This window comes from Haplochromis burtoni, unplaced genomic scaffold, assembly GCF_018398535.1.
Source record: "Haplochromis burtoni strain Fernald_Lab_line unplaced genomic scaffold, NCSU_Asbu1 Contig_239, whole genome shotgun sequence".
Lineage (NCBI taxonomy): Eukaryota > Metazoa > Chordata > Actinopteri > Cichliformes > Cichlidae > Haplochromis > Haplochromis burtoni.
This window is the reverse complement of record NW_024582600.1, coordinates 186,850-196,685: the sequence shown is the minus strand read 5'-3', so window position 1 is coordinate 196,685 and position 9,836 is coordinate 186,850. Positions and strand designations below refer to the sequence as shown.

General features: G+C 37.9%; 1 protein-coding gene across 5 annotated transcripts in view; it reads right to left on the bottom strand.

The window, feature by feature from the left end:
- The window catches only part of grip2b (glutamate receptor interacting protein 2b), a 170,359-nt gene that overhangs the window by 64,696 nt on the left and 95,827 nt on the right, over positions 1 to 9,836 (bottom strand). The window contains exon 1 of one of the 5 annotated variants that reach the window (XM_042227028.1): positions 7,399 to 8,913. The exons of the other annotated variants lie outside the window; for them this stretch is intronic. Within the exon in view, the coding sequence (XP_042082962.1) occupies positions 7,399 to 7,453 (55 nt within the window). The 5' untranslated portion in view covers positions 7,454 to 8,913. Of the gene's footprint in view, positions 1 to 7,398; positions 8,914 to 9,836 lie in introns of those variants that run through there. 5 annotated transcript variants of the gene reach the window in all.

Below are 9,836 nucleotides of genomic sequence, written 5' to 3'. Positions count from 1 at the left end.
ACACACACACACACACACACACACACACACACACACACACACAGAGTAGATGTCTCACCCACACACTGAGTGTCTATGGAAGGAACAAGCAGTAATTAGGGTGGTTAATAGCTTGTCTGTTGTGGTAATTGCTGCCTGTATGGATCTGGTTGGAGGGTAGAATAGGGGTGCAGCAGAGGGGTCTCATCAACACTTTAGTTCTAATGGTCTCATGTCTCTCTCTCTCTCTCTCGCTCTGTGTCACCTCTTTATCTCTTTCTTGCCAAGCTAAACTCTTGCTAAAGTTTATCTGTGACAAACTTTCTAAAGCAGATGACACAGAATATTCATCAGTACAGCATCCATCTGAAATAGACAGTTAACCAAAAGATGTTCTTTTTTGGGTATTTCTATTTATTATAATGACCGAAACTGCTATAACATAATTTGTTCCTATAATTTGTTCCTTTGCAAGCTCCTTTGACTACGATGACCTGGATGACTGAGAACCTTCACTGACTTGTTCCTATAATATTGTTTTACTCTCCCAGAGTAAAATGCTTCACTGCTCACAGCCTCTCTTTTTTGCCTCATCAGAAACAAAACATATTTTTTAAGGACATCAAGAACAGTGCTATAAGGGCAAAAAAATGATATTTTTTGTTTTTAAGATCTGCAATTGCAAGAAAAAAGGACATTTCTTCAAGATATGAAGAAAATCAATTCAAGAAGTACAGCTGATATAAGCTATGTAAAGGAGAAATGGCTGGCTTTCACTTCTCACCTGAAGGCTATATTTTTTTTCTGCATTAAAATATGCCACACAAAAATACTGAATATTTTGCTGAAATGTTTAGTTTATATCATGGTCTCACTGTTAAGCACAGGCACTGTGATACAGAAGTTTTTCTCTGTGGGTTTTAGTGACATGATTAATATACAGGTGTTTTACAAATTAAATCCAGAACAACATTGTCTGCCTGCCAGACAATTCTGATACACGTGTTGCAAATAAAGATGTATCAGCATATTCTTAAAATCAAAACCAATATGTACAATATGTGCTCTGAATGACACAAGATTGAAAGTTTAGCATTCTCATGACAGATAGTTTTACTGGTATTGGTATTTAACAATAAAGCTTAGAAAGGCAGGAGATATAACAAGGTAGAAATAAAAAAAATTGAAGCAAATATTATATAGTAAAAAACTGAGCCACTCAGTTCCAGGTGGTGGTCAGAGGGCCCGGTGGCGCCAGTGTCCGGCAGCCTCGCCTCTGTCAGTGCGCCCCAGGGCAGCTGTGGCTACAATGTAGCTTGCCATTGCCAGTGTGTGAATGTGTGTGTGAATGGGTGAATGACTGAATGTAGTGTAAAGCGCTTTGGGGTCCTTAGGGACTGAGTAAAGCGCTATACAAATGAGGCCATTTACCATTTACCATTTGTACAAATAGGAATTTTTAACGATAAGAAAGTCCAAAAATTAAATTTACTGCTTTTGATTTCCCAACCAAATTGTAAGATTTTAACATTAGTACCTCCAGCAATGTGGAGAATATTGGATATTGCAAAGAAATATTAAGTTATTGAGTAAGGAGGATTTTATACACCATCATGAAAATGGTAAAAAGCAATTCCTGACTCAACTAAAGATTATTGTAGTTACTGAAATTACAAGCAGGCATCTCCTTACTTCTTTTTTTTTTTTTTTTTTTTTTTGTGTCCCGTTTGGATCTTTAGCCATCAGAATTGTTGTCTTAAGGCCAAGAAAGATGCCAAGCGGATTTATTTTACCAAGTGGATCATCATGGCCTTGCCATATTGGTCCATTTGATTGACCTTTATTATAATTATGAATTTATTTTATTTTCAGTTGCTACAAACGGGACAGACATGACTGGGGGATAGGACAGGGAGAAAGAATGAAAGAAAGAGAGGGAGAGAAAGAAAACCAAAGGGGAGAAGAGACGGTGAGAAGGGGGGAGAGGGACAGTGAGGGGGGGGGGGGGGAGGGGGGGGGGGGAGGGGTAACGATAAGAAAGTCCAAAAATTAAATTTACTGCTTTTGATTTCCCAACCAAATTGTAAGATTTTAACATTAGTACCTCCAGCAATGTGGAGAATATTGGATATTGCAAAGAAATATTAAGTTATTGAGTAAGGAGGATTTTATACACCATCATGAAAATGGTAAAAAGCAATTCCATGACTCAACTAAAGATTATTGTAGTTACTGAAATTACAAGCAGGCATCTCCTTACTTCTTGTTGTGTTGAGCTGACAGGGCGATGGTCTTTATCAACAGGAAAAGCTAACTGTAAAACTTGTGAAAATATAGTTAGAGGTTTAAAATCTATATGCATCCTTTGGTATTTTCCTGTGCCATCTGGTGGGCTGGACTGGAGTCTTTGCCAGGCCAATTCTGCCTTATATTTGACACTCCTGCTATAAAAGCTTTATCACCACACACTCTGAAAAACACCGCTGCAAAAATGCACTCCACATCATTCCTGGTCATCTGATTATTGCCATAAAAATACATTGTTGTACGAGATTTGCATTTCAACTATAAGACACATTAAATGTCACCAAATCCACCATAATATGAGGCAAACATCCCTAAAAACATGACAAACAAAGTACTGTTGGATTTCAACAAAGATAGAAAAATCTCACAGATGAAGAAAATCAGGCACAAGGAGAAATCAGCTTGACAGTTGTAGGGCAGGAAAAAGATGTCAAAAACACCTTTGAAGTTACAGTTTTGTTTCTTGTGCCAACACATCTCTGTAGCAGATTCAAACTGATGTTCAGTTAACTAAGTTGAGCTGGTTTTATCAGAGGACCGGCAAAGGAAGAGAAAGAGAAGAGTGATGAAAATGAGAAATAACTGGGTGTTGTGATGTGAAAGACAGTCCCGTCATTAATTAGTCACATGGTTTGATCCCCCGCGCACGCTGCCATGATGCACCTGGAGTAAGCTGCTTGAGGTAAGAGCATTATCTAACTGTCTAAAAATGTAAATGACAGGGAAGAGAACATAATGTGTTAAAGACACAGTAAGAAATGTCCTGTTCTGTCGCTGAAAATATTCAAAAGCAGTTTTCTATTTTTATTTTTATAATTAGTGTTATTAATTACAAATGATCAGTCTGAACAATTATACATTCAGTAGTCCCTTTACTAAGTCTACCTTGTTAGTGCTGGGTTGGGCCCTTTTCCCCTTCAAAATAGCCTTAATTCTTTGTCGCATAGATTCGACCAGGTGCTAAAAACATCCCAGAGCCTTTTTCAGCATTATACTGGCACGACTAACAAAAGATTTTGGTCTGTATTTACATTACACTGCCGTTCCACCACATCCCAAAAATGCTCAGTTTGACCGTGGAGACCATTACGAGACACACTGTGCCCATAAAGATGGTCAATGGTAGTCAGGTAAGCTTAAACAATCCTCAAATTATACTAAAGGACCCATTGTTTACCAAGAAATTATCCCCCTCATTATCTGAATGCTTTAGCAGAAAGCTGGAAACTGTGTTTCCAGTCTTCTGTTCTCCAACATCAGTGAGACTGCTGGAACGGTTGCCTTAGATTCCTGTTCTTGGATGACAGGAGTGGCAGTTGGTGTGGTCTTGTGCTGCTGTAATGCATCTACTTCAAGGTTCCCATCTTGTACATACAGAGATGCTTTTCTGCATGCCTCGGTTCTTCCCCATTTTGATTCTTGGTTTGAACTTAAGCAAGTCGACCTGACCATGTCGACATGTCTAAATGTGTTAATTCCATGTCATTGGCAGGCTTGATATTTGCATTATCTAATGCAAATGTCTAATCATGCTCTTCATAGTTGCACAGGTGTACTTAATAATAGAGGCCAGTGACTGCAGATTACTACTAAGCACTCATGTCTGCATTCTGTTTAGCTGCATTATCGTCATGCTTGTAATCAGAGAACAGATGTCCTGCCAGAGGAGTATAGTTACAACTTGCTGAGCAAAATGCAGTTTGTAGGAAACAACAGAGAAATATGAATGCAACATGCAAAGCTGATAATAATTTCTGACATACTCACTGCCTCACAACTGTCACTATTAACAGAGGTGGGAAGTAACAAAGTACACATATATTTTCATTGTACTTAAATAGAATTTTCAGGTAACTTGTGTATTTTTTTTTAACTTTTATATCGCATGTTTTCATAAATGGGTTGTTAAGTTTTTGAGGAGACTGATTATTTTATGTGACTGAATACCTTCTGGATATCAACTCGATTTGAATGTAAATGGAAGGAACAATAAAACTTAGAAGACAACCTTGGTGATCCTTATTGCAGACTAAAGGCAAAAACATATAATTATGGACCAGAATGAATAAAATTTCTGGTGCTACAAAAGAGGAGCAAGCACAAAGGGAATAATCTATTTTCCAAGTTGAACTGTCTAAAACATAAGTATGATCCTTTACATGTTCAGTCTGAAGGTGCAGGTATGAATTAAAATTTGACTCCACAGCACACAAATGCCTTTGAGTCCTCCTTTCCTCCCCTACATAAAACATGATTAGTAAAAATGGGACTGTCCATCTCAGCCACTGTATTAAGGCTGGTGGGGCCTTTGTATATTTATGGATTAATTCAAAGTGCATGAAAATGCATCAATTTGTTGGAAGACGTACTTGCATAATAATCACCATATATTTATGTGGACAATATTCTTTTTTTTCTTTCCAATAAATAAACTCAAAAAAATGAATGACTGGACCTTTAACATGATGATGCTTCGCTCACTTAATTCTACCTACAAAATGCTTTATACTGCTTAGAGGTTGAAAATACCAAAGAGCAGTGAATTTTAGAGCAGCAGCACAAGTTGGCTCATCACAGCCTGCATACAAAATCCACACAATGGAAATTATTATGACTTGTTTTTAAGTGATTTTCCCCCCACTCTGATTTTGGGGTTCCCACACTTACCAAATCCTGACTGTACATATTAAAATTTTTAGATGTAGAGGCAGAGTTTCCCACTTACAATGTAGTCAACAATCCTACTCTTTTTTTTTTAGCTTTACTTGAATAAAGAAGTTGAAAGAGTACTTTAACTTTCACTAATGCATTTTTAAGACACACATCTTAACCTCCCCTTAACTGAAGAATGTTTATACCTTTGTCCACTCTGAATATTAAATTATCGGTGTGGTCAGCTCAGAAAATAAGGAGGATCAAATCAAGCTGTCAGCAGAAAGCCAACATGGTGATAAAGCTCTCATCATACATTTATTGTATATTTCTGCTTTATATTCTTATCCCTTCAGCAATGGTGAGATTGAATCAGCCCCACAGTGCAAACAGCAAAAAAAGTGAAAAACTGTCTATTTGGTCATATTCTAAGAGACATATGAGAACTACAGTATCAAACTACTTAAAAAAATAAAGAATTTTTTTTTTTTGTCACAGTCTTTTAAAATATGCAGTGTTAGGGAACTTAACTTTTCTGTTTTAATCTTCTGTAATAATGAATCTAAATTACAGCAATAACTCAAAGCATGCAGTGAAATACGGAACCTCTGTCTGTATCTACATAAAACTAAAAGAAATAAAAGCAGCTTTGTGAGTCTCACTACATTGTTATCATCTTGGTTAGTCTCTGAGGCCATTTCACAGAATATATCTCCCACTATGTTCATTCGTGCATGAAATAGGATGGTGCTCACCTTATTAATACTCCTGATGCATCTCGTTAACTTTACTACACTAATGTACTGTATGTTGTAGAGGAATAGAATCAGAAATGTGTTATGCTGATATCATGGTTGATAGTTTTGTTTCTTGGCTATGACACCATGTGGAATACTTCAAATTGAATCAATAGCACATAATCTTATAAAACAATATGATACTTTTTCCAAAAGCATTTATACCACTTTGTGATGTAGCACCAGTAATGTGCAAAAGTGTTCTATTGCTGATTAAGTGGTGATCAATTGGTGACTGTGGGTATGAATATGGGCATAAATAGTTGTCTGATCTGTTCGTGCTGCAGTAGACTCATGGATGCATCCTGCCTCTTGCTCATGACAACTGTGATAGGACCTATGACCATGAATTGGAGAAATAGTTAAAAAAAAATATGCATCGATGCATTTGCTTTATTGTTGTTGTTTTTATTTCCTGGGCATGAACCTGACCTCATACAATAGATGTTGATGCATCTTCACTTATCCAAACGTTTCCACCTTAAAGGACAAAAAAGTGCACATACAGTATATAAACAGGATGGACTGGCAGACAGGAGTTTGAGTCACATATCTCATTGGGATCTTTTATTTATTTATTTTAATGAAACTACTTAAGTTTAAGCAATGAAACCTACTTAGTTTGGTTTAGGCAACGCAAAATACTTGGCTTGGTTAAGTCAGTTTAGTTGAAATATGTTAGTTTAAAAATTGATAATATATCAGTTTCAAAGTCATGCTAACTCCAAAAAAAATGCATATTTTGGGTCTATGTACACTGATTGTTTTTAGGGATACCTTAACAAAGGGGCTCAGTTGCACCTGTTCAAATTGTTTTGTTTTTTTTTAGTTTGAAGCTTATTTTTCACTATAATGCATCCCGTTGGATTAATTCAATATGGCAGAGAGTTATGGACTACGTTATGGACCCTAACAGTCAAGCTAGTTAACCAATGGTAGTGTTCACAGATACCTTCCTGGCTCCAACCGCTTCTCCAAATGTGGTCAAATCAGATTCAATAAGTCCTATGCATAAGACTTTAAAATGATACTTCACAAAACAGCAGGTGATGTCACCGTAGCTACAGCCATCTTATTATACAGTCTATGGTTAACACATATTAACCATGATGAAGAACTTATCTTTGCTCTGCATCAAACAGTATATATGAACATGATCGTTTAATATGGTATACCTGAATTCACAAAGTAGTCCTGACAATAACAATCATGGTTTTTCACCAAAGGAGTCCAATTTTGCACAATCTTCCATTCACGGTGAGAATACCACAACACCTAATACAAAAGCATAAATCTGAGACAAGAAAACGGTGACCATAGAAAATAAGAAAAGAAAAAAAAAGAAACACTCCTATCAAATGTGACAAGCATTGTTGTTTGAATTGAGAATAAATAAATAGAAAAGAAAACACACAAAAAAACTATATCAATAGAAAACATGAACAAAGCTGAACACAGAAAAGAGCGCCACCTACAGAAAACTGTTTTTATTATACGAATTCCCAAACAACAGGATGCATCATGGAATTATTGAATGGGAGGCAATTCCTGGGAACTATAGTTCGATCAGCACAACAATGCCACCGATAAATAAATAACGAAGAATACAAATTGCAAAACTGTTGAACGCTCAATCAAATAATTTTCCCTCTTCCACACTCACCGACACTGTTTGCCCCAACGTCCCTTCTCAAGCCACAAAACATGACGGCAGACATTGAGTCCTTATTAGTGTACCATCCAAAGAAAAGGCAGAAAGAGACAAACAGAAGCGATAAGAGGACAGAGAAAAGAAGAGACAGAGGGAGAGATGTGGACTGCCGCGCGCTCAGGGAACACAGAGGCGATGATAAGAGATGACTGGCGCTTACGTTACGACCACTCAAGCCCCAAGAGGGAGGGGGTGGGGGAGAGAGAGGTACACAATGTGAAGGGTGGAAGAGAGAGAGAGAGTAGGATGAGCTTAGGGAAAAAAGTGAGCGAGTATTAAGGCGCAAAAAAAGGAGAGGGAGATTTTGAGAGTCTGTGTGGGAGAGTGAGCAACAAAGAGATAAAATAAGGTGAGAAGGAAAGAGAGTGAAAAACAATTCATTCTATTATGGAAATGCCAGGAGAGAGTACGAGTTCAGTGACTCTGACTATTCATCCATTTAGAGTTCTTTCTCTGAGTTAGCTTGGTTCCTATAATTGCCTAATTTTATAGACCATGTCATATTTTCGACACAGTTTAGGGCAGTAATAAATTGTTTAGTAACACATTTAAGATTAGTTATAGTTATTCTGAGGCACTCAAAAAGACCTTTGTGAACCTGTAAAAAAGCTCTAAGTGATCAGGCAATAATTTAGGAGTGGGGTACTGGTGCAAGGATACAAGCTATTTGTTCTTTGATCATTTGTTACTGGTCTACAGCTTGTCTCAGTCATCCTTCAGGTCTTTGACAGGTTACATTCCGCCAGAGAAGAATCAGACACCCGGAGAGCCATTTTGATATCCATGATGCCGGCATGACTTTATATTTGTAATTATTTTTGAAACACAACTACTAGAAAATGTAATTTTACTAATGAAGTGTTTCAGTGTTTGAAATTATATTGCCTCCCAAAAGGAAGGGAAGCTTCCCCAGCCTTTAAATAGCACCCCTATCAACTTACATATCTAAATGTTAATGCCTGGGGTGCTTCTCAGCAAATGAAGTTAGCTGGGTAATTCTTCCAACAGAAGAATTAAGAATTAAGTATCTTGGGGTCTTGCTCACAAGTGATGGGAAAAGGGAGCGGGAGATCGAGAGATGCAATGATGCGCACGCTGCACCTATGGTCACGAGCTGTGGGAAGAACGAGACTGCGGATATGAGCGGCGGAAATGAGCTTCCTCCGAAGGGTGACTGGCCTCTCCCTTAGAGATAGGGTGAGGCATGTGGGAGGAGTAGAGTCACTGCTGCTCCACATCGAAAGGAGCCAGTTGAGGTGGTTCAGGGATTTGATAAAGATGCCTCCTGGGTGAGGTGATCTGGGCATATCCTACCAATAGGAGGCCCCAGGGCAGACCCAGGACATGCTGGAGAGATTGTATCTCTTGGCTGGGAACTCCTCCGTGTTCCCCCAGATAAGTGTTCCCCCAGATAACACTGATAACACCCCAGATAAGCTGGAGTAGGTGGCTGGGGAGAGGGAGGTCTGGGTTTCTCTGCTTAGGCTGCTGCCCCCGCGACTAGGCCGCGTATCAAGATGGATGGATTCTTCTAAAAGCCTATCATGCATTCTTAACTTACTTTTTTTCTGAGTGAGTTTTACCACACATGATCTTCCCGCAGAAGAATGAAAATAATGTCAACTAATGTCAACTGATTTTAAAGGCATTAATAAAGCAAAATCCAATTATTTTGTTATTTTATCTACAATGTCATGTTAAGGAGAGACTGTTGTATCGTGGATATTTGTTTTTGTGGACATAGATATAAAAACATATGTGGATGTAACAAAGCCAGGTAAAGAGAAAGAACATAGGGATATGCTTCTAATGAAAAGTGCTGAGTATAACACAGCAAACAAAATAACATGCTACTAGTCGCATTACATTTTTCTGTAACTCACAATTGTAGTGCTGTACTTTGTAATCTCATTACAGTTACCTATCAGACAACCAATGCTGTTAATTGTGTTACAAAGGTTCTTCAATTATCCACTGAGATGAAAAACAATCAATTAAGGGTGTGTTTTTTCCCCTGAACTACAATCAGATGACTTCTGTTCCTTCGAGGTAGAATGAAAGTAACAAAGTAATCTACAATGTTTAGGACTGGAGACATTAATAATACTTTCATTTTTATTGCATGAAAGGAGAGCTGGCAGATGGTAGACAGCATGAGGCCAAAAAGAACTATCCTCCACCCTACGACTCAACCTCTGCCAAACAGCCAAAGCTTGATTTTCAACAGGTACCAAAAGCAGTGATATGCAGTGAGACATGTAGCACTGAACCCTTCATTTCTAACTACAACATGCTAATATTTGAAGAATTTAAGAGACATCTTGTGTTTTTCCTCACCAAGAAAGAGCATTGACTCAGTGTGTGGGACTACGCCCTAAGCTTTATATTTT